Consider the following 23593-nt stretch of genomic DNA (forward strand, 5'->3'; position numbering starts at 1 on the left):
ACTCTGCAGCCGCAGCAAACCCTGCAGGGCAGCCACCCCGCTCAGCCCCTGCTCCCCGGGACCTGCAGGCTCACCAGCGGGCGGCTTCACCAGGTCCAGGCCTGTGTGACCCGCGGTGTGGAGGGCTCAGCGTCGGAGCTGCGGGGTTTGGGGCTGGAGCCCACAGGAGCCAGGGCGAGGTGTGCGGGCCCAGCTGGGCCTCCCCGGGGGCCTTCACTGGGGTTTCCTGGGACCAGCTGCCCTGCAGGGGGCAGGAGCAGGTGCGCACCTGGGCCTGGAGGGCCGTGTCCGCCCCAAGCAGGGCTGGCGGGCTGCAGGGGGAGGGGGCGGCTCCCTCGGACGGTGGCAGGACCCAGGGCCTCACAGCTTCCATCCTGCACGTTCACTCTTTCCCTGAACCTTCCCCTGGGGTAGAGCCCTCTGTCGCGGCCCAGCAGCCCTGGTCTGACCAGTAGCCACTAGAGAGAGCCCTTTACCCGCTGCGGTCTGAATCCACGACCAGCCCTTCTGTGTGAGCTGAAAGAAGGGCTCCCGAGTAGATTGCTTCGCATGAAGATGGAGGGGTTTCTGTCTCAGCCAGGACGAGGAGTGGGAGAGGCAGAGGGTAATCACACGATCAAGTCACCACCCGGACAGGGAGAAGCTGGGCCTCCCATCAGCCCAGGGACCAGTGAGTGTTTACGTCGCCCCAGGCAACGTCACCTGAGGAAATGCGCTGAACTTGCGCGCCTGACTCTGCGAGCATGGAGGCACTGTCGGGATTTGTCGCCCTGGCCGTATGTCCCTTTGCCATTAAACAAACACAAATAATGGTATTTTTCAGTAACCAGATTAAATTAATAGCCAAAGAAATTCAGGCTGTGGTCAAACACTTGTTAAATATAATGACACGCTTGTCACCGTTAACACCTGGAGGACATAAAGAAAGAAGAAAATGCCAGAACCCACATAAAACAGGCACGCTGGGATGCTGGCCGCGTGTATGATGCCCACCATCGTGTTCAAAAGAGAGAAAGAAAGGGAACACCACGGAGAGAAAAGTGAGGTGCCCTTTCGTCTCCGAGGGCAGCTGGGAAGACGCTATCAGCGTTTGCTCAGGGGCAGACTGATTGCTGACCTCCACCTCTGGAAGCAGCTGTCAGAACGCTCCAGAACCTCACCCTCTCCCTGCGCTTGGAAACAGTGGTTTCCCTGATGCCATCTTATCTGCAGGAGCGCTAATAGCCTGATGCATAAAGGGCGTACTGGTTAAAGATATCTAACGTTATAACAGAGGGGTCCAGCCTCACTCGGACTAATGTTAAAATCCCGGATGTACAAACCATTACTGTGCTGAGAATCACACGAGCAGAATGCGCTATGCAAACAGCCCCACAGTCTGCAAGGGAAAGTCAGGCGGACATCGCAGAAAACCGGAGGCCGTATCAAAAGCTGCAGAGCCTGCACCCATCTGGGTGGTGAGATTACGGCCCACTTTAATTTCCTTCATTCTTTTCTTAAATAAAAAGAATTATTCCAATTTGTCCCAAATCTAGTACTATTTTTAAAGAGATGGTGCATTACAGGAAACGCACAGTAACATTGGCTCAAACAAGATAGGGTTTTAATGCTCAGTCACACTTTCCAAGTCTAGAGGTGGCGTCTACTGAGGCTGCTTACTCAGAGGCACCAGCAGATGACCAGGCGCCCGAGCTCCTTCTGTCTTGCTGCTCCACACTCCTAGCAGGAGGGAATCCATCCCTCATGTTTAGGATGGCTGCTGGAGCACCTGCCATTGCACCAGCCTTCCAGAAAGCCGAGAGGAGCATCGAGGAAGTGACCGAAGAGTGTGCCGGCCAGGAGAACATGCCCCCTTTGCGGAAGAGAGTTGAACATAGAATTTCCACATGGCCCGGCAACCCACTCCTCGGTCTAGACCCGAAGAATTGAAAGCGGGGATTCAGATAGATATTGGCACACATGTTCACAGCGGTCTAAGTGTGGTCTGTCCACACAGTGGAATAGTGCTCGACCTTAATTTAAGAAGGAAGGAAGTCCTGACACAGGCTGCAAACGTGGACGAAGCTTGAGGACGTGTGTGTGTGTGTGCGCCTGTGTGTGTGAGTCACTCAGTCGTGTCTGACTCTTTGCGATCCCACGAACTGTATCCTGCCAGGCTTCTCTGTCCATGGAATTCTCCAGGCAAGAAAGCTGGAGTGGATTACCATTCCCTTCTCCAGAGGAACTTCCCAACCCAGGGATCCAACCCTGGTCTCCTGCATCGCAGCTGCAGGTTCTTTACCGTTTGAGCTACAGGAAGTCAAGGACGTGACACTCAGTGACATTAGCCAGGCTCAGAAGGACGACTGCTGTCCGACTCCACTCTCAGGAGGTCCCTGGGGGGGTCAGGTTCATAGAGACGGGAAGCAGACGGTGGGGTCAGGGGCAGCGGGAGGGGAAGGGGCTGAGTGTTTCGCGGGGTCAGAGTGTCAGTTGGGAAGATGGAACCTTCCGGAGATACTGGTGTGAAGGCAACACGCCCGAGTGAGTGTGCTCCGTGCCCCTGAGCTGCGCACCTAGAAACTAGCGAAATGCCGACATCGACGGTGTGCACACTTTATCAGAATTTTGAAAGCAGAGAGAAAAAAAGGGAAAAAAAAAAAAAGGAAAACAAAGGAACAGGGAGGCTCCTGCCTGCCTGGGTGTTTGCCGACGTGTCCCCATCCTTCCTGGGCGGCCGGGACCCGGGCCTGCGACGACAGCTGCTGTGAGCGAGGGCGGGACACGGGTGGCGGCCGTGCGGGGCTCCCCCGGGGCGGCGGTGGCACGGGGCAGCCTGGTGTGGCCGGCAGAGGAGCCGAGGTCGGCTGAGGGATGGGGGCGTCCCACGCGCCTGGGTCACTCGGGCAGGGCCGACGGAATCGAAGGACCGACACCCTGGGGGTCACAGGGGCGGGTGGCTCTGTGGGGGGGCCGGCCGGGGAGAGGGCACGGCTGGAGGTGTCTGCAGGGCCGCAGCCTCCAGAGCAGCCCAGCTGCCTCTGGAGGTGGAGGAGGGGGCAGGTCAGGCGGACGTGGGGGCCAGACCAGGCCCTCTGACGCCCCCGGCTTTGCCATCCCAGGACCCTGTCTGTGACCCACACCTCCTCTGGCAATATCACTGCCCCTGACCAGGGCCCTTGGTCTGGGGTCTGGACGCTGGGTCCCTGGGAAGCGGGGCCTCCCAGAGCCAGGGACGACCACGACCCAGTGTCCACCCTCAGCCTCCACTTGCAGAGCAGCCCGGAGGGTCTGGCATCCCGGCCTGGGCCCACGAGGATCCGGGGACGGACAAGCCCCTGCCCCCACCCCGAGGCCGCACTCCAGGCCGAGGCCCGCTCCGCTCCCACGCTCCGCTCCCACGCTCCGCTCCTCTGCCAGCCCAGACCCCGCTGACCGCCCATGTGGTGGGCCGGGGGCCGCTGCGGCCCCGCACGGGGCGGCCCGGAGATGGCGTGACTGCAGTGAGGCCAGCGATAGTCCCACAGGGACCCCGGAGAGACCTGCAGAGCATTACAGCCAAGCGGACGAGAAGCAGAGGGGAGACAGATGTGCCGGGCTGTAAACAGTCTGATTTCTCAATGTAAACCAGACTCGGGCCCAGGACTCCAGGTAAGCATCCGAGGCAGAGCCCGCCCCCCGGGGGCCCAGGCTCTGCAGCCCTACTCTGGGACGCGTCAGTGTGACCGCCGAGACGGTCCGTAATTAGGCGAAATTGGTCTTGCATTCCTCCCCTAAATCCCCAAGATCTCTGCAATTTTAGGTCTTCTCAAAAAGGAAAACATTTGCTAATTAAATGATGCAAGTGAAAAAAGCATAGAATGTTCCGTCGACTGGAAAATGCCAATTAGGGCAGCAGCTCTGCGTTTCCTCCCACCTTGGGCTGAGCGGGCGCTTATCTCGCTGTGAGGGGTCGGCTGGGAGCGGAGTGTGGGGCAGGGCCTTCCTGGAGACCCCTGGCGGCGGATGGAGCGGCGGGGGCCTGGCCGGGCAGACGGGCCGTGTGCTGGGGCTGGGGAGGGTGCCGGTGGGCCCTGGGCCTGGGCCTGGGCCCTGGGAGCTGGGCGGCCCTGGTATTGCTTCCAGCTGTGAGGCAGCACCAAGGACAGGGGCCTCGCCCGCACATGTGGGTGGTTAGTCTGTTTCCCTGACGGCTGGCGGGGCCCCTGCCCTGGCCTTCACTTGGAGGACGTGGCCTGTTTCTAAGTCGGGTGGACTTGACGTGCCTTCACCCCTCTCAGTCTGTTATTCCCATAATATACTAATAGATTCCGGTTTTATTCCATCTTATATATTTTCCATCCTTTTAAAAAATCTCAGTTTATATTCCGTGTTTGATTCTGTGAGACATGTAACCGTGTCAGAAGTTACAATGTCTTGCTCATTTGCCCCTTTTTCCTTCCCGGTTTACCTTCCTGTGGATTTTGGTTGCAATAGTAACTCGATATTTGCATACTCCGTATTTTGTCTTCTTTTGCACTCGCAAGACAGCACACAATACATGCTCCTTAAAAAAACAGCTTATGATGTGTTCTTAAAATTTTTTTTATTTGGCCATAATATAGAGTCACAGGAGTTTTCAAAGATAGAACCGAGAGTCCCATCCTTCAGCGGTTCCCCCACGTCCGTCCGCTTACCTGCAGCACAGGGGCCCCAGGACTGTTCATCACCCCGTGGGCTCTGGTTCCCAGGGACAGTGTGACGTCCCAGCGCCCGTGTTTGTTACCGGAGAGTCACAGACCCCACCGCACCCCTAACCCCAGCCGCCACCTGCCTGGTTCCTGTGACTATAATTCTCTCTTTCCAAAGGACTCCGGGCATCACAGCTCAGGGTCCCTTGAGATCGCGTGTTTGCACTCAGCATGATGCCCCTAGGGACCACCTATGCGCTCGTCAACAGTTTCTTTATTTTATTGATAAGAGCCTCCCACGGGGTTCACAGGCGACTGTGTATGTAGCCGTCACCAGTGAGGAACGTTTTAGTTTCCACTTTTGCCATGAGAGCTAAGGCTCCCGTGAACAATGCAAGCACGCACGTCTGTATGCGTGCGCAGACGTGAGTTTTCACTTCTCTGGGATGAATGCCTGGGAGTGTGATATTGGGTCCCAGGGTAAGTGTATGCTTAGTTTTTTTTTTATTTTTTTAAGAAACTGCCAAGCCATTTTCTGGCGTGGACGCCCCTTCTGCAGTCCCGCAGTGGTGTGCTTGTGTGATCACCAGCCTGTGGCATCGTCAATATTTTTCATTTCCGCTGTTTTAACAGGAGCGCGGCCGTATCTCGCGATTGCCCCCACGGGCGCCCCCTGACCGCTGCCGCGCTGGCTGTCTTACACGGCTCATTGGCCACCCGTGTCTCCCCTTCCTGACCTGCCTTCTGCCCATTTTGTCTCTGTGGGGGTCGAGCTCCGAGCGCTTTTTTATCTTCTGAACGTGAGTCGTTTGTCAGAGACATGAACTGCGGATATTTTCCCCTAACTGGTCACTTATCTTTTCATCCTCTTTATGGGAGCTTCTGCAGGGCAACAGTTTCAGATCTTAATGATTAAAAATCGAAAGCTGCACGCTTCTGATGTTGCATCTCAGAGCTTGGCCGAGTCCAGAAGGCCTTCTTCTGTCTCTGCTTGTGAAAGTTTTCGGTTTTATATTGTTTAACTCTGGGATCCAGTGTGAGTGAGTGTTTTAAGGAGGTGGTGTGAGGTTCAGGTCGAGGGCCTGGGTGCCTAATTGTTCCAACCGGTGCCTTCGTTTAGAAGACTCTGCTTCCTCTGCTCCCTGCATCTCTGCGGCCTGGCTGGTGTCTTCCTGTGTGTGCGGCCGTGTGTGGGCCCCGTTCCGCTCCCCTCACTGGGCGTCCATCTCCCCAGCATCCCTTCTGAACCACAGCAACTTTGCCGTAAGTTGGTGTGATTCCTCCAACCAGTCTTAAAAAAAATTTTTTTTAATTAGCTATGCGAGCTCTCTTACCTTCCCTACAAATTTTAGAATCTATTTCTACCAAAAAAAAAAAAAATTTTTTTTCCTGTGTTTTCAAAGGAACTGTGTTAAACGTATATAGATGGATTTAGGAAACCTAAATTAAAATATAAAGCGATCTACGTGGTCAACGGCATGGATCTATAGATTATGTGGGCGTCATAGATCCCCTGGAGAAGGAAATGGCAGCCCACTCCAGAGCTCTTGCTGGAGAATCCTGCGGACGGAGGAGCCGGGTGGGCTGCTGTCCACAGGGTCGTACAGCGGCAGACACGGCAGCAGCGGCTTAGCAGCAGCATGGCCGACGCCCGCGCTGTTCCCAGGCCCCCTGAACCCTCCCCACACCCTCAGCCCACTGTTCTGTTGAGCGCCTGGCCTCTTACTTACTGATTTGTGTAATCGGCTTAGAGGGAGGGGTGTGTGTGTGCCCAGTAATGTCCGACTCTTTGTGACCCCGTGGACTGCAGCCCACCAGGCTCCTCTGTCTGTGGGATTCTCCGGGCCAGAACACTGGAGTGGGTTGCCATTTCCTCCTTCAAAAGATCGAACCCAAGTCTCCTGCGTCTCCTGCCTTGCTGGCAGACACTTTGTGGCTAAGCCCCTGGGGAAGCCACCAATCCCTTTGGATAGGAGGAACACTCATATTTTCTTATTATATGGTTAGGAATATTTCCTCTGAACCTGCAAATCTTTCTTTTTGGTTGGTGTGTTCAGCAGAGAGGTGTTTCCTATTGAAAGCGTCCAATGTCTCAAACACTTCCATTATTTCATGCCAGTTCAGTTCAGTCGCCCAGTCGTGTCCGACTCCTTGCGATCCCATGAATCGCAGCACGCCAGGCCTCCCTGTTCATGCCAAGACTGTATTAAATTCCCCAGTGTGTTCCTCCATGAACTCTATGTTTTCACATCTCTGTTTAGACTTTGGTTCGTCTTTACTGTCCTGTCTAAGTGAGGATTTAGCTCTTTAGCTCCAAACAACTTCGTGGTTTTGCCCTCGAGCAGCAGGCCGTCCTCCACCCTGTTTCGTGAAGCTGCCCCGCCCGCCTTCCCAGAGCAGGTGGGCTGGCTGGAGGGCACGGAGCGCAGCCTTGCTCAGATGTCTAATCTCAAATCTGCTGTTTCTTTCCGGGCCCTTTGTAGTCGGTTCTAATATCTTCCGGGAAATCTCCACTCATCCTGTTTCCCTTGTACTTCGCTTTCAGAAAGTTAATAGCTAGCCTGCATATTTCCTCTTTAATGAGAATTTTAAGGAAACTTGGTAGGATAAAATAGTCCTTTCTTTTAATTGGAATGAAATTAAATCTGTAGATTTGCTTTTGGAGAATTGAAGTTATACTGTGTTGCCCCAGTCAAAACCATGTTACTTATTTATTTATTTAGATCTTTTCTTTAGGAGAGTAGGCTCTTGGTTTTTAAGCTAACCTTTCTTTGTTTATTTCAGTGTTTTGCCAAGGAGCTCCCTAGGGTCTCAGGCTATGGTTTGTGGATTAGAAACGTTGTCACACGGTGTTTAGAAAACTGTTTACTTATGGCGCTTTTATTTTGCACTGAGATTTTATCTGTTCCGGTGGGTTTGTCCCTTCCTTTTAAATGCTTTTAATTGCATTTACTTTTGACTTTGTCACGGTGCTATCATCCAAAGCAATGCTAAATAAAATGGCAGCAGCTTTTCTCTTCTGATGTGCCACCGTTACGTGAAATGTGGTGTCATTTTCTGATGGGTGTCTGTCAAAAGTTAAAGATATTGCTAGGTTTTCAATCATTTCCCTTTTTCTAAAACAATGAATGCTGAGCTTTAAGCTCTAGGACTTTGGACTTGGTTGAACATATAAGCTTTTGCAGCTTCTATTTGAGATGGTCATAGAATTTTACCGCTTGTGAAGTTTCAGGGATTCGTAGGCAGACTGCTGGTCTCGTCTTGGTGGGAGAATCCATCCTTGGTTTGGTGCCTGGCACAGAGTAGAAGCTTCATAAGGCCTGTCGCCTGGACACGCGAGTGTCTCAGGAAGAGTGTGGAGGAAGGCCATCCGTGGTTCCGGGACGAAGGGTCTGAGGAATCGGGAAGGGGGCGCCCAGGCCCCACCCAGAGCTCAAGGTGGCAGTGGCTCCACCAACACCGAAGAGAAGCCCCAGCTTGGCTCCTGCTGGCCAGGAGGACCAATCCTAAGGTCCTGGCAGACCGCTTGGGCACAGACCCACCCGCAGCCCGCTCGGGCACAAACTCACCAACAGTCAGCCCACTCGGGCACAGACCCACCAGCAGCCCTCTAGGGCACAGACCCATGCGTCCCAGGCTCTGGCGTTCTCGCCCGGGTCTGCCGTCCGTGGAGCTCCACAGGGGGGCCAGAGAGAAAGGTGCAGGGCTGCTATCGCCTGCGGAGGCAGGAGGTACCCAGGGCTTGAGTGCTCAGGCCTCGCGCAACCACGGAGGTCTGTCCAAGGAGGACCTGCGTTTGGAGCCGGGACCAAGCTTGTTACAAGAAGACAGAGGAGGAAGTGTCGGCAGCCCTGGTCCAGGTGCGGCTCCTCGCAGACGACCCCAAACTGTGATCCATACAAGAGAACCTGGGCGAGTTGGACTCTATCAAAGTCAAAGTGTTTTCTGCTTCTAGAGACACCATGAAGAAAATAATACTCACCCCTCTGACCGTCCCCTCACATTTAAAATTGTCTGGGACTGGATGTGACATGTCCTATTGACGGTTCCTTCCTTCCACATGTAACTCTGGCCCCAGATCGTGTGTAAGCGTGAACCTTCCTGGGCTCACGCACCTCCTCCCCAGAAAGATCTAGAATCTCCTCTTTATCACCCACACTACAGTGTGCATGCGGGAAGGAGTGTGTTTCTTCTCAAGCCCTTTTAATATAAGGGCTTTTTAAAAAAGTGTTTCCTTGGGGAGGGAGGTGGGAGGGGGGTTCATGTTTGGGAATGCATGTAAGAATTAAAGATTTCAAAATTAAAAATAAAATAAAAAGTGTTTCTTTAATTTTGAGGAAGACTCTCAGTTATTTTTTCCAGTTTTTTTTTTTTTTTTTACCCACTCCAGAATCATTCTTCTTGGGCTCAAATCCCTGTTATTCGCATGCTGGCCTGCTGCTTTTGGTTCCGTATCTTTTCGTTTTCCTCATACAGTTTTGTCCAGTAACTTTTTCCTGCTACTTTTGGGTGACGTCTCCCCACATGCTGTCTGCCTTGTTACATGGCAGCTAACACTTAATTTTCTTCCCAAGGGAGCCCTTCCCTGCTCCCAGGAAGCACAGGAGCAGAACCACCAGAGCCGGAGGAGAGACTCGGAGTGAGGAGCCAGGGCGCTCAGGCCAGGCAGAGACTTCAGAGGTGACTCAGCATCTGGTTTTAAACACCGGAGGGGATGAACTGAAAGAAGAGCGGGCCACTTGGGTACCGCAGTCCCTGCACGACGGAGTCCTGCGGTCAGCAGCTCAGATCCTGCACTAGCAGCAAATGGGAACACAGAGGGTGGACTGGGAGACCCCCGCAGCTGGAGCCGCAGCCCCCACATGAGCCGCAGCCTCCGGAGCAGCCAGGGCAGCCCATGGTTCTGCTGGGCTGAGGGTGGAGTAGGTCAGAGGAGCAGGTGGAGAGAGAGAAGGGGCTCAGTGTGGGGCCTCCGGGGACGGGAGCCTCTACATACCTGCCGGGGCAGGTGTGACCTGGGCACGTGCTCACGTGCTTGCGCCTGTTTCCCCCGGAGAAACCCGTTTAGTTCTGTCATAAAACAAGTCTATTATCCGCTCTGTCTAGTTCACACTGCGCAAGCTTACTTTCTCCACTCCTAACCCTAACCCTAACCCTTACCCTAATCCCATGTGATAGCTGAGGTTCTGGGCTCTGTGTCCTGCAGGCTGAGCCTCCCTGGGGCCGAGGGCGTCTGAGAAGCTGAATGAGCCTCCAGTCACACTGGCCTCGAACGCAGGGCCATCCCAGCCCAGGGCAAAGCACCTGGGGGAGGGGCCAGGCGGTAGGGGAGGGATGTGGTGCCTGGATGGCTCAGGTGCCATGCCCTTCTCCGTTCAATTTCTGGAACAGACAAGGCCTCAGTGCATCCAGGAAATAAATGAGTGAGTGAAGAATCGGGACCTGGCCTCCTGCTCAGCGTCCTGTAGCAGAATCCACAGTCTTGTCCCCAAACGCTCACCTGGGATGTAATCTAAGGAAGCAGCTCTCCATGAGGCTGTGAGTTCAGAACGACGCTCTGAGGAGGCTGAACCTTCAGAATTCAGGACGTTCGCCCAGGTCCAGGCGAGGCCTGCGTGAGGGTCAGGGGTCAGCCACATGCGCCATCCCCCAGCTCCAAGCCTGGGGTTGTGTCTAATTAATCCGCCCCAAAGCGCGGGCACTGTCTGTAACTGTCCAGCCACCTTCTCCGGCAGATCCTCCGCCGCCCCAGCGCCCAGCCCAGCCCAGAATCTCTTCACGCCTCACTGTGGTGACTCTGTAGGGGGCAGCTTGGGGCCCCAGGGCTGGGCATCTGAGACGTCACCAAGTGGAGGCCGTCCTGACCTCAGGACAGCATCACCAGCAGAGGCACCCAGAGCCCTTGCCCTCCGGCAGCAGCTCCCTGAGCAGGAGGGCGGGCTGGCCGGTCGTCAGGGACCCACGTGCTGCTGAGACCGGTTGGGAAGACCTGGGAAGCAGGAGTACAGATGAGCCTGAGGGTCACGGTGCTGAGTGGAAAAGCCGGCCCCGAGCGGCAACATGTCAGGATTCTCCTTCTCTAAAGAATTCACGGAGTACCCAGTGGCAGGGAGATGGGGGGTGTGGGGGGACCGGGTGGGCCAGGCAATGGTGAGACGGAGGGGCTGCAACAGCATGAGGAGGCTGGAGGGCGTTTGGCTGTGAGATTAGCCCTTAAACCGCTTTCAGACGCTCCGGAAGCAGATAGCCCCCTCAGGGTGGTGGGCCGCATCCGACCAGTTGAAGGCCTGACTAGAGCCAAAGGCCAAGCTCCCCGAGCAGGAGGGGATTCTCCGGCCCGCGGCCTTCACCCCACCTGGACCCTGGGCTCTCCTCGCCTCCGGCCTGCTGTCCACACTGCACTCCCCAGCCTCTGTGATCGTGAGTCGATTCCTGGTACGGAGTCTCTCCGTGGAGTGATGCCTGTGTGCACCCGTGTGTTCATTCGGCGCCCTGCCTCTGAGAACCCTGCTGCGACTCCTGAGGAAGGCGGGACTTGGGGTCCACGGCCCCAGGGCGAAGGAGCCGCGGGCGAGCGGCTCCAGCACGTGGCTCTCCCCAGGGCTTCGGGCACCTGGGCTGCAGCCGCGTGGAGCAGAGATGGGCAGGAAACACCCACGTGGGGCGGAGCAACCTCTGAGCGTTGGGCAGGGCCGGGAGGGGGCTGATGGCGGAGCAAGGCCTGCCAAGGCCAGGGGCCCCCGCCGTCTGCCGAGACCAGGATGGGGGCCTTGAGTGAGTCTCTGCGGCCCGCTAGGACAGAAGCGCGTGTTTCTGGCTCTGCGGGAGGTTCCATCACTCACGCTTTGCCGAGGTGCGTGCTCGCTGCCTGAGGCAGCGGAGCCTCTCTGCACGCCAGGCCCTTGCTGTGCGACCTTGGGAAGCCACTCACCTGTCCAGCTTTTAGGGCCCCGCTGTGATGGGGTCAGGATGGACCCTGCGGGCGCAGGGAGTCCTGGGCCTCGGGCCCACAGGACAATGTCCCTGTGCTCCCCTCCCTTCTGCCCCAAAGCAGCGCAGAGGCCCCCGTGAGGAGGACCCCGCCCTGCAGCCCCTGCCCGCCAGGACGTGGCCGGGGTCTGCCCGGGGCAGGCAGGGGTCTGGCAGGAGCAGGGTCAGCACACATCCGGGCGTGCTGGAGCCTCTGGTCACCAAGGCACAACGGCCCGAGGTGCCCCTGCCCCGGGCCCAGGCCCCCTGGGAGCCAAGAACCCTCGCTTCCCCGAGAACAGCAGGGTGCTGTCTTATCGGGAGAAGCAGCCAGGCCGCCTGCCTTGTCAAAATCACTGTCCAGTCTCCGAGCTGTGGGGACTGCTGTCTTAGCTCCTCAGGAAAGGCTTCTCCCACGGCAGCTCTGAGGACAAGCCATGCCTTCCCGGGCACCCAGCTTGGTGACCACATCAGGGCCGCTCTGACCCAGCGCCCATTCCTCCAGACCTGCGCCGTTGATCACAGCCGGACACAATCACCGTGACTTTAGACCCAGCAATGATATTTTTCCAACAGTCACGTGTGGATATGAGAGTTGGACTACAAAGAAAGCTGAGTGTTGAAGAACTGATGCTTTCGAATTGTGATGTTGGAGAAGACTTTTAAGACTTCCGTTGAGCAGCAAGGACATCAAACCAGTCCATCCTAAAGGAAATCAGCCCTGACTATTCACTGGAAGGACTGACGCCAAAATCGAAGTTCCAACACTTTGGCCCCCTGATGCGAAGAGTTGACTCATTGGAAAAAACCTTGATGCTGAGAAAGTCTGAACACAAGAGGAGAAGGGGGTGACAGAGGATGAGACGGTTGGACGGCATCACTGACTCAGTGGACATGAGTTTGAGCAAACTCCGGAGATGGTGAAGGACAGGGAAGCCTGGCATGCTGCCATCCACAGGGTCGCAGAGGGTTGGACACGACTCGGTGACTGAACAGCAACGATGCTCTCCCAGAAACGCAGACGCGAGGTGCGTGCTCACTGGCCAACAGCCTGTCTGTTGGAAAGATGGTCCCAACGCTGGGAGAGCCTGAGCATCATGTCTGGGCCTCCCCAGCTGCAGACTGGAGCTCTGGGCCCCAGATCCCAGCTGGGCCCACACTCGGCCCATGGCTCCACACTGATCGGATACATGCTTGAGAACTGGGCCACTTCTCAGCCCCCTGGTTGCCCCACCTTGCCCACTGCAAGTTCGTGCACTAGAAATATATATGCGTCTGGGCTAGAATTTCTGGAAGCCAGGGACCTTGAGACACCGTGCAAACACTCAGCCGACGCTCTTTCTAAAAGCCCCACTAGCGCCACGCAAGAGGCCAAGGGACAGACACCCGAGCCCGGTCCGGTCTGGTCCTGAACCAGGCCGATGTCTGAGTGGGGACGTGGGTCAGAGAAGGCAGACGCTTTATGCAGGGCCGGAAGCTAAACGGTGCAGATGTGGTGGGCTTCACGCTCTCTGAGCCACAGCTCAGCTCTACCGCTGGAGCAGGAAAGGGGCCATGGAAAGTTCGGGTGGACGAGCAGCTTCCTCGAAGACAGGCTACTGCTGGCCCCGACCCTCAAAGTCTGCCGCGGTCATGGGTCCCAAAGTATTCTCCTCTTCTGACTTTCACCCACACATTCAAACAGATGAGCCCGTTATTAGGGTGTGGGCTGCACAGGGACATGGTCGCCAAGCCAGCCTTGGGGTGCAGGGACGGGAAGGCTGGGGACACTTTTCCTTATAGGCGTTTGAGTGCTCCTGGGCCGGCAGGTGGTGGGGGTCTCAGAAAGAGACAGGGGAGAACCACAGGTCAGCAAACACGCACCTGAGTTCCACACCTCAGAGACGGAGCCCCAGACATGCCCTGAGCAGGGTGCTGGGGCAGGACACTTCCGGCCCAGAGAGCGGAGCCAGGCGGGGTGAACACACGTGAACCACCACCAGCAGAAAGGGCCAGCTCCTCCAAGTGAAGGCCAGGGCAGGGGCCCCGCCAGCCTGCAGGGAAATAGACTAACCACCCACATGTGCGGGCGAGGCCCCTGTCCTTGGTGCTGCCTCACAGCTGGAAGCAATACCAGGGCCGCCCAGCTCCCAGGGCCCAGGCCCAGGCCCAGGGCCCACCGGCACCCTCCCCAGCCCCAGCACACGGCCCGTCTGCCCGGCCAGGCCCCCGCCGCTCCATCCGCCGCCAGGGGTCTCCAGGAAGGCCCTGCCCCACACTCCGCTCCCAGCCGACCCCTCACAGCGAGATAAGCGCCCGCTCAGCCCAAGGTGGGAGGAAACGCAGAGCTGCTGCCCTAATTGGCATTTTCCAGTCGACGGAACATTCTATGCTTTTTTCACTTGCATCATTTAATTAGCAAATGTTTTCCTTTTTGAGAAGACCTAAAATTGCAGAGATCTTGGGGATTTAGGGGAGGAATGCAAGACCAATTTCGCCTAATTACGGACCGTCTCGGCGGTCACACTGACGCGTCCCAGAGTAGGGCTGCAGAGCCTGGGCCCCCGGGGGGCGGGCTCTGCCTCGGATGCTTACCTGGAGTCCTGGGCCCGAGTCTGGTTTACATTGAGAAATCAGACTGTTTACAGCCCGGCACATCTGTCTCCCCTCTGCTTCTCGTCCGCTTGGCTGTAATGCTCTGCAGGTCTCTCCGGGGTCCCTGTGGGACTATCGCTGGCCTCACTGCAGTCACGCCATCTCCGGGCCGCCCCGTGCGGGGCCGCAGCGGCCCCCGGCCCACCACATGGGCGGTCAGCGGGGTCTGGGCTGGCAGAGGAGCGGAGCGTGGGAGCGGAGCGTGGGAGCGGAGCGGGCCTCGGCCTGGAGTGTGGCCTCGGGGTGGGGGCAGGGGCTTGTCCGTCCCCGGATCCTCGTGGGCCCAGGCCGGGATGCCAGACCCTCCGGGCTGCTCTGCAAGTGGAGGCTGAGGGTGGACACTGGGTCGTGGTCGTCCCTGGCTCTGGGAGGCCCCGCTTCCCAGGGACCCAGCGTCCAGACCCCAGACCAAGGGCCCTGGTCAGGGGCAGTGATATTGCCAGAGGAGGTGTGGGTCACAGACAGGGTCCTGGGATGGCAAAGCCGGGGGCGTCAGAGGGCCTGGTCTGGCCCCCACGTCCGCCTGACCTGCCCCCTCCTCCACCTCCAGAGGCAGCTGGGCTGCTCTGGAGGCTGCGGCCCTGCAGACACCTCCAGCCGTGCCCTCTCCCCGGCCGGCCCCCCCACAGAGCCACCCGCCCCTGTGACCCCCAGGGTGTCGGTCCTTCGATTCCGTCGGCCCTGCCCGAGTGACCCAGGCGCGTGGGACGCCCCCATCCCTCAGCCGACCTCGGCTCCTCTGCCGGCCACACCAGGCTGCCCCGTGCCACCGCCGCCCCGGGGGAGCCCCGCACGGCCGCCACCCGTGTCCCGCCCTCGCTCACAGCAGCTGTCGTCGCAGGCCCGGGTCCCGGCCGCCCAGGAAGGATGGGGACACGTCGGCAAACACCCAGGCAGGCAGGAGCCTCCCTGTTCCTTTGTTTTCCTTTTTTTTTTTTCCCTTTTTTTCTCTCTGCTTTCAAAATTCTGATAAAGTGTGCACACCGTCGATGTCGGCATTTCACTGGTTTCTAGGTGCGCAGCTCAGGGGCACGGAGCACACTCACTCGGGCGTGTTGCCTTCACACCAGTATCTCCGGAAGGTTCCATCTTCCCAACTGACACTCTGACCCCGCGAAACACTCAGCCCCTTCCCCTCCCGCTGCCCCTGACCCCACCGTCTGCTTCCCGTCTCTATGAACCTGACCCCCCCAGGGACCTCCTGAGAGTGGAGTCGGACAGCAGTCGTCCTTCTGAGCCTGGCTAATGTCACTGAGTGTCACGTCCTTGACTTCCTGTAGCTCAAACGGTAAAGAACCTGCAGCTACGATGCAGGAGACCAGGGTTGGATCCCTGGGTTGGGAAGTTCCTCTGGAGAAGGGAATGGCAATCCACTCCAGCTTTCTTGCCTGGAGAATTCCATGGACAGAAAAGCCTGGCAGGATACAGTTCGTGGGATCGCAAAGAGTCAGACACGACTGAGTGACTCACACACACAGGCGCACACACACACACACACGTCCTCAAGCTTCGTCCACGTTTGCAGCCTGTGTCAGGACTTCTTTCCTTCTTAAATTAAGGCTGAGCACTATTCCACTGTGTGGACAGACCACACTTAGACCGCTGTGAACATGTGTGCCAATATCTATCTGAATCCCCGCTTTCAATTCTTCGGGTCTAGACCGAGGAGCGGGTTGCCGGGCCATGTGGAAATTCTATGTTCAACTCTCTTCCGCAAAGGGGCACGTTCTCCTGGCCGGCACACTCTTTGGTCACTTCCTCGATGCTCCTCTCGGCTTTCTGGAAGGCTGGTGCAATGGCAGGTGCTCCAGCAGCCATCCTAAACATGAGGGATGGATTCCCTCCTGCTAGGAGTGTGGAGCAGCAAGACAGAAGGAGCTCGGGTGCCTGGTCATCTGCTGGTGCCTCTGAGTAAGCAGCCTCAGTAGACGCCACCTCTAGACTTGGAAAGTGTGACTGAGCATTAAAACCCTATCTTGTTTGAGCCAATGTTACTGTGCGTTTCCTGTAATGCACCATCTCTTTAAAAATAGTACTAGATTTGGGACAAATTGGAATAATTCTTTTTATTTAAGAAAAGAATGAAGGAAATTAAAGTGGGCCGTAATCTCACCACCCAGATGGGTGCAGGCTCTGCAGCTTTTGATACGGCCTCCGGTTTTCTGCGATGTCCGCCTGACTTTCCCTTGCAGACTGTGGGGCTGTTTGCATAGCGCATTCTGCTCGTGTGATTCTCAGCACAGTAATGGTTTGTACATCCGGGATTTTAACATTAGTCCGAGTGAGGCTGGACCCCTCTGTTATAACGTTAGATATCTTTAACCAGTACGCCCTTTATGCATCAGGCTGTTAGCGCTCCTGCAGATAAAATGGCATCAGGGAAACCGCTGTTTCCAAGCGCAGGGAGAGGGTGAGGTTCTGGAGCGTTCTGTCAGCTGCTTCCAGAGATGGAGGTCAGCAATCAGTCTGCCCCTGAGGAAACGCTGATAGCGTCTTCCCAGCTGCCCTCGGAGACGAAAGGGCACCTCACTTTTCTCTCCGTGGTGTTCCCTTTCTTTCTCTCTTTTGAACATGATGGCGGGCATCATACACGCGGCCAGCATCCCAGCGTGCCTGTTTTATGTGGGTTCTGGCATTTTCTTCTTTCTTTATGTCCTCCAGGTGTTAACGGTGACAAGCGTGTCATTATATTTGACAAGTGTTTGACCACAGCCTGAATTTCTTTGGCTATTAATTTAATCTGGTTACTGAAAAATACCATTATTTGTGTTTGTTTAATGGCAAAGGGACATACGGCCAGGGCGACAAATCCCGACAGTGCCTCCATGCACGCAGAGTCAGGCGCGCAAGTTCAGCGCATTTCCTCAGGTGACGTTGCCTGGGGCGACGTAAACACTCACTGGTCCCTGGGCTGATGGGAGGCCCAGCTTCTCCCTGTCCGGGTGGTGACTTGATCGTGTGATTACCCTCTGCCTCTCCCACTCCTCGTCCTGGCTGAGACAGAAACCCCTCCATCTTCATGCGAAGCAATCTACTCGGGAGCCCTTCTTTCAGCTCACACAGAAGGGCTGGTCGTGGATTCAGACCGCAGCGGGTAAAGGGCTCTCACTAGTGGCTACTGGTCAGACCAGGGCTGCTGGGCCGCGACAGAGGGCTCTACCCCAGGGGAAGGTTCAGGGAAAGAGTGAACGTGCAGGATGGAGGCTGTGAGGCCCTGGGTCCCGCCACCGTCCGAGGGAGCCGCCCCCTCCCCCTGCAGCCCGCCAGCCCTGCTTGGGGCCGACACGGCCCTCCAGGCCCAGGTGCGCACCTGCTCCTGCCCCCTGCAGGGCAGCTGGTCCCAGGAAACCCCAGTGAAGGCCCCCGGGGAGGCCCAGCTGGGCCCGCACACCTCGCCCTGGCTCCTGTGGGCTCCAGCCCCAAACCCCGCAGCTCCGACGCTGAGCCCTCCACACCGCGGGTCACACAGGCCTGGACCTGGTGAAGCCGCCCGCTGGTGAGCCTGCAGGTCCCGGGGAGCAGGGGCTGAGCGGGGTGGCTGCCCTGCAGGGTTTGCTGCGGCTGCAGAGTTGGTGCTGGGGGCCATGCTTGCTGCGTGTCTGCTCCCTGCTCCAGCGTCGCTGGGCGGCCGGCGTTGTCCGGGCCTGTGCGTATCTCGGGCCCCGATCCCTGCTGGACACTCGGGGCTTCTGGGAGCCACGGGAAACATATACACACTGCCTGCTGTTCTGGGAGCTTCGAGGCCTTTGTGTCCTGGGGTGGATGGACCTGGAGGGGCCAAGCCCTCTCTGTGGGAGGCGGCGTCGGTGATCCCTGGAGCCTCGGGTGAGGGCTGTGCTAAGTGTGGTGATTCGTATCCGGAGACAGGAGCCGGCTGAGCCGTCAGCTCTCAGGAGGGGCGATGTCTCTCCCCACGCCAAGCTCCACCACCAGCATCTTCCAAACAAGATCACAGACACGAATCAGTGCTGTCCTCCTGGGTGTCCCCCGAAGGCGCCACGCTCCCCACGCACCTTAAAGGATTCCATCTGGCCTCCAAGCCCTGCCCCCAGTCCCCCTCCAGGACCCCTTGGTCCCCCTGTCTCCCCTGTCTCTCTCGCCCTGTCTCCCTCCCATCTCTCCCTGCCCTCCGGCTCTCTCCCACCTCTCCCTGTCTCCCCCGTCTCTCTCCCCGTCTCTCTCTCCCGTCTCTCCCCGTCTCCCCGTCTCTCCCTGTCTCCCCATCTCTCCCTACGTCTCTCTCTCTCATCTCTCCCTGTCCTCCGTCTCTCTGTGCCCCCACCCACCCTCTGTATTTGGCGTCTCTATGCAAGAGACCCTCGACGTGACCCTCCCCCAGAGGTGTGCCCCCACACACGCTTTTGTGCCCCAGTGCCTGCTGGACACTGCCCGGCTGGTCGCGGACACACGCCCATCCACACACGGCCTCCCCGCTGCGGGAGAGCCGCCCCCACGGGGAGAAACCCGGCCATCGCGCTGGGGCCTGGCTCTCCTTCCACCGCGCACCCCGTCCACCAGCGGGGCCGTCCTTCCCCGCCTGGGACGTGCTTCACACTCACCCACATCCCCGCGGCCTGGCTGACGCCCCCTCCAGCCCGTCGCAGCCCCGCCATTTGTGATGAGCCTGAAGCGGTCTTCTCGGAACCTGGCCGGTCCCTCCAGTCCTGGCCATCAGACAGCCGCGACGGAGAGCCCTAGAAAGCACGACCATCCCCTCTCACTCGCCCCTTCGAAGCCCCCTGGCCCCCTGCTGTCCTCAGAAGATTGGCTGGAATCCTCGGGAGGCCGGTGCCCTCGGCCGAGTGTGGGTCCTCCCGTGGGCCTGGCTGAGCGCGCACACGGGGAGGGGCGGCGAGTCTCCACGCCATCATCCCTCAGGACAGACGGACGGACGGTGTCCCCTCTCTGCCCCATGTTTTATTATCAAACGACATTAGCTAATTCAGTTTCATAGTTCACGGCCTGTGGATCTAAACCTTTTCTGGTGAACTTATTTCTGGTCATTCCGCACTATAGCCCCTCCTGTCCCTGGTGGAATCAGGGGAGGCGCAGCTTTGGGGGTTCGCAAACTCACCGTGTTCACACCACCGCTTTACGTGCAAACACGGTCCCCTCGGGCTCTGGGTCTGATGTGCCGAGACCTTGTCAGAGACCAGACACCAGGTTTCAGGTATTCTAAATTTTCTGGGTTTTTTCCCTCCTTATTTTCTATTTCTTTCTTTTACCTTTTAATCTTTACCAATTTACCTCTTTCCAAAAAAGTTATTAAGTCAAAGCCTCTGTCTCTAACTGCCTTAACAGTTGTTTTTATGTAAAGAAAAGAATCACGACATACATGCTATTTGGCATCCTGACAAGTTTTCTTGAACTTGTCCATTCCCTTAAATATATTAAAAAAAGATAGGATCTTTGTTGCTAGGCAAACAACACAGGAGCAAATAGAGTAAAACTCAGAACTACGCCCCAGCCCCTCTGATTCCAGCCTGGCGCCATCAGCGTGAGTGTGTTTCAGGGGTAACTGTGCAGCTGTCCGTGCTAATGTGCACACGGAGTGCTCTTTTTCTCTCTCCTCCAAACCAGGAGCATCTTGAGGTCACATCTGCAGATGGAGCCCCTTCTCATCAGTAGTTGCGTAATATTCCCTAGCTGAGTTGTATCGCCATCTACGAAACGATCCCTTTGCTGGTGGAAAATCACATTATTTCCAGATTGTTTGTTGTGTTCTGTTTTCCTGTTTCCAGGACACAGAGTGCCTCAGCGGGCCTCCTGGTTTATGGATCTCTGCGTCGACATGTTTCCAGTAAGACTAAGGTCCAGAGGGGGCTAGAGGAGCCAGGAGCTATTTGCAATTCAAATGAAACAGATGAGAACAAAAAGACTCGCAGAAACACGGAAAAATAATGTAAATGAGAAATTCACACAGCAAAGGAAGCCTGACGGCCAGCACGTACGTGAAAGAACCAGTAACAGTGGTACCAACGTGATGGAAAATGACAGACGAGACCAGTCCATCATCCCAGCTCTGGGAGGAGGCAGAGGGCGTCTGTCACGGCCGGGAGCCCCACCAGCTCTGCCCAGGCCTCTCCCCGTTTCCCACGGAATGCCCCGCACCGCGACAGACCCCTCAGACCTGGGCCACTCCAGAACATGGCGGGTGCTCAGCCTCTCTCCCCGCTGCCCGCGATCGTCCGCAGCAGATGCGGGCCTGCAGGCACCTGCCTCCCACCGGCTCTGACTGCCTTCCTCTCCTGAGGCTTTGCCTACCTTCGGCCCCATCGCCCAGCACCACCCCGTCAGCAATGCCCAAACGTCGGCGGCGACGCGGGCGGCCTCTGAGTCTTCCTTTCAGTGGTTTGGGAACCGCAGGCCATGCTCCCTTCTTTCTTATTGGAGCGTGATGGCTTTGCAGGGCCTTCTCGGTGTCTGTGTACAACAAAGTGAGCCAGCTATATATTTTTATACCCCTCCCTCTGGAGCCCCCTCCACCCCCCACCCCCAGCTGGGTCCTCTAGGTCACCAGGGAGCGCAAGCTGAGCTCCTGTGCTGTGGAGTGGGTGCCCACCAGCGCTCTGATTCACACGTGGGGGTGGATGAATGGCAGGGCGAATTTCTCAGCGCTTCCCCTGCAGGGCCCACACCTCCACTCCCTGCGTCTGCGTCTCCACTCCTGCCTGCAAGGAGCTCCATCAGCACCACTTCCCAGATTCCACACGCGTGCCTTAATATATGGTATTCTGTTTTTCTCTTTCTGACTTACTTCACTCTGTACGGCAGACTCTATATCCATCCACACCACTTCATGGTCCATTTTGATGTTTCCCCCAGGTAAGCAGCTTCTTTCCATCCTTGTTTGACATTGGGTCTTGCAGGGAATGGTCTTATCAAATGCTTTGTGGGCGTATGTGGAGAGGCTTTCTTTCTTCAGGTTTTCCAACAACCAGCCATCTCCATGTTCCTTCCTGGGGGGGACCCCAGTGGGCACACTGTGGGGATCGCAGCTGTTCCCTCTCCAGAGCGGGGAGCCCCTTCCTTCCCGTCTCCAGGTGAAAGAAGACGGGCTAGCGGGACAGCCCCAGCCCTGCTCAGCATCTTGACCCCCAGGGGCCCACTTCCTGAGTGAGGACCAGCCCACGTCCCCTTGAAGGAGGCGCCGTCCCCCGTGGCCGTGGACTTCTCCCAGTACAGCTGGGCTCCAGCCCCTCAGGATGTGCTGAGCCTGGATTTTGGAAAAAAGGAAGGTCTGGGAAATGCGGGAAACAGGTGAACAGCAGGATTTCAACCCGAATCCGGGGCAGGACAGGCTTGCTTCTGCCTCCATCCTGCAGTGACCTCGCGGTCCCTGGACCCTGGTAACAGGGGGCACAGACGGGTCCCCGGAGCTCCGTGTCCCCGCTCGGCTCAGAGGCCACCACCCCGCAGGCCCAGCCCACCCCTGGGGACCGGGAGGCCGAGGTCCCCGCTGGGCTCAGAGGCCACCACCCCGCAGGCCCAGCCCACCCCTGGGGACCGGGAGGCCGAGGTTGCCCTCCGGACGCACTGTGCCCCCCAGTCCTGACGGCGCAGGGTCCCAGCGTGGGTTCAGACAACCAGCTCGGTGGGGTCACGCCGACAAGCCGCTCCCGGGGCCACCTCCCTTCCTGACTGGGTCACCTCAGCCTCTGGCTTCCTCACGGAGCTGAGAACCAGCCAGTGTCTGCCTCCAGCCACACAGACTGGGGTCTGCAGAGACTCTGCCGGCCCCACGCGGCCCACACACAGGAGCGCCCTGCTGACTGCGCCCCAGGAGAGTGGTAGCCGCGCCGGGGCCTCATGAGACGCTCGCCTTCCAGGCAGTGGGAGGTGAATTCAGTGAAACCCAGGAGGGCCCCCCAACCCCAGGTCTGTTCAGGCTTCTCCAAAGTGTAGGGAAGGGCTGTCCCTGACGCCCACCGCCTTCCAGAAAGGCGCACCGTGACTCAGGGGCCTGCTTGACTGCTGGGGGGGACCCCGGCAGCGTTCCTTGTGGTCCTGTGACTCATTTACCAGGACACCAGAGGGGCTCAGCCCCGAGGGAGACTGAGGTGGGTGGGAGGCCCCATGGCCCAGCGCAGGGTCCATCAGCTCTGCCCTGGGGCTCACGTTTGTGTCCGACCGAGGTCCCACTCGCGGGCTCCAGAAGCCCAAGGGAACGCTTCTCTTTTTGATTTAGAAAAATCCTTTCTTTCTCTTGTATTTTGACAGGAAAATAACCCTTTGGTCATATGACACCCCCCACTGGGGCCTGGTCCCACATAACACACCTGCTCCAGCCAGGAGGACCTAGGCCTGGGGACCGCATCAGCCCCTGGCTCATCCTGCAAGCTCCCCAGGACTGCGCTTCCTGCGAGTCAGACTCTGAGGCAGGGACTCATGAGATGGGAGCAGACCCTGTCCACGAGGCTGCAGGAGCCCCTCGGGTGTGTCCCTGGGGCTGCCTCCTTGCCCTTCATCTGTCCTTCGTCAGCTCAGGCCACCGCTGGAAGGGCTTAGCCCCCAGAGCCTGCAGCCCCCGTGCTGGAGAGGTGCTTAGGTGGGGACACACAGCGCCTGCCACAAGCAGCTTGTTTGGGGCACAAATGGGGGGTCAGTCATGGAGCTCCTCCCAGCAGAGGCCCCGGGACCCCTCCAGGCTCCTGGCCCTGGGGATTCTTTCACTTCCAACCGCGAAGGAGAAAGAGGCAGAGAGAATGAAAAGGCAGGGGCCGGCCAGAGGGGGCTCACTCCTGCCCACTCCCTGTCCCTGAGACCCAGGCCCCACTCGACCTCGGGGGAGGCTGGGCTTGGGGAACAGGGCCCACGAACCCTGCTGGGGCTCACAGCGTGAGTCTCCGGAGGACGAGAACGCGCCAGGAGGGCAGGGGGCCCTGCACCGGACGCCGGGCAGGGAGGCTGGGTGGTGGGCCCTGCATGGGGCTGCCCATCCTGCACATGGAGCCAGCCCCAGGGATGTGTTCGCAGGAAGCGCTGTGGCCTCCTCTGGGCCCTGGGCTAAAGGCACGCAGGGCCCAGTGAAGCTCTGCTCCTGGGGAGGCCGGGCCAGCTCCCTCCTTGCCATCTGCTGGGCAACAGTGCCATCTGGTGGCCATATCTGCACACTCCACCCGCCCCCTTCACCAAGGGACACGACGCCCTCCAGCCTTGCACCCCAGCTGGCAAAAGGTGACTTTCTCTTTAATTGCTGCTAAATCACTTCAGTCATGTCAGACTCTGTGCGACCCCATAGACGGCAGCCCACCAGGGTCCCCCGTCCCTGGGATTCTCCAGGCAAGAACATTGGAGTGGCTTGCCATTTCCTTCTCCAATGCATGAAAGTGAAAAGTAAA

General features: G+C 57.9%; 1 protein-coding gene and 1 long non-coding RNA gene across 2 annotated transcripts; both read left to right on the plus strand.

Moving 5' to 3' along the window:
• Nucleotides 1-743: 743 nt before the first annotated feature.
• On the plus strand, nt 744-18950 carry LOC138426685 (nascent polypeptide-associated complex subunit alpha, muscle-specific form-like). The gene is made up of 7 exons (XM_069565383.1): nt 744-776; nt 3243-3482; nt 14302-14700; nt 14803-15093; nt 17088-17140; nt 17512-17708; nt 18625-18950. The coding sequence occupies exons 1-7, from the start codon at nt 744-746 to the stop codon at nt 18948-18950; spliced, it is 1539 nt and encodes a 512-aa protein (XP_069421484.1).
• Nucleotides 18951-19391: 441 nt separating this feature from the next.
• LOC138426865 (uncharacterized) lies at nt 19392-23593 on the plus strand. The gene is made up of 2 exons (XR_011251813.1): nt 19392-22091; nt 22473-23593. It is a non-coding gene; the product is annotated as an uncharacterized lncRNA (long non-coding RNA).

Source organism: Ovis canadensis, chromosome 21 (genome assembly GCF_042477335.2).
Source record: "Ovis canadensis isolate MfBH-ARS-UI-01 breed Bighorn chromosome 21, ARS-UI_OviCan_v2, whole genome shotgun sequence".
Classification (NCBI taxonomy): Eukaryota; Metazoa; Chordata; class Mammalia; order Artiodactyla; family Bovidae; genus Ovis; species Ovis canadensis.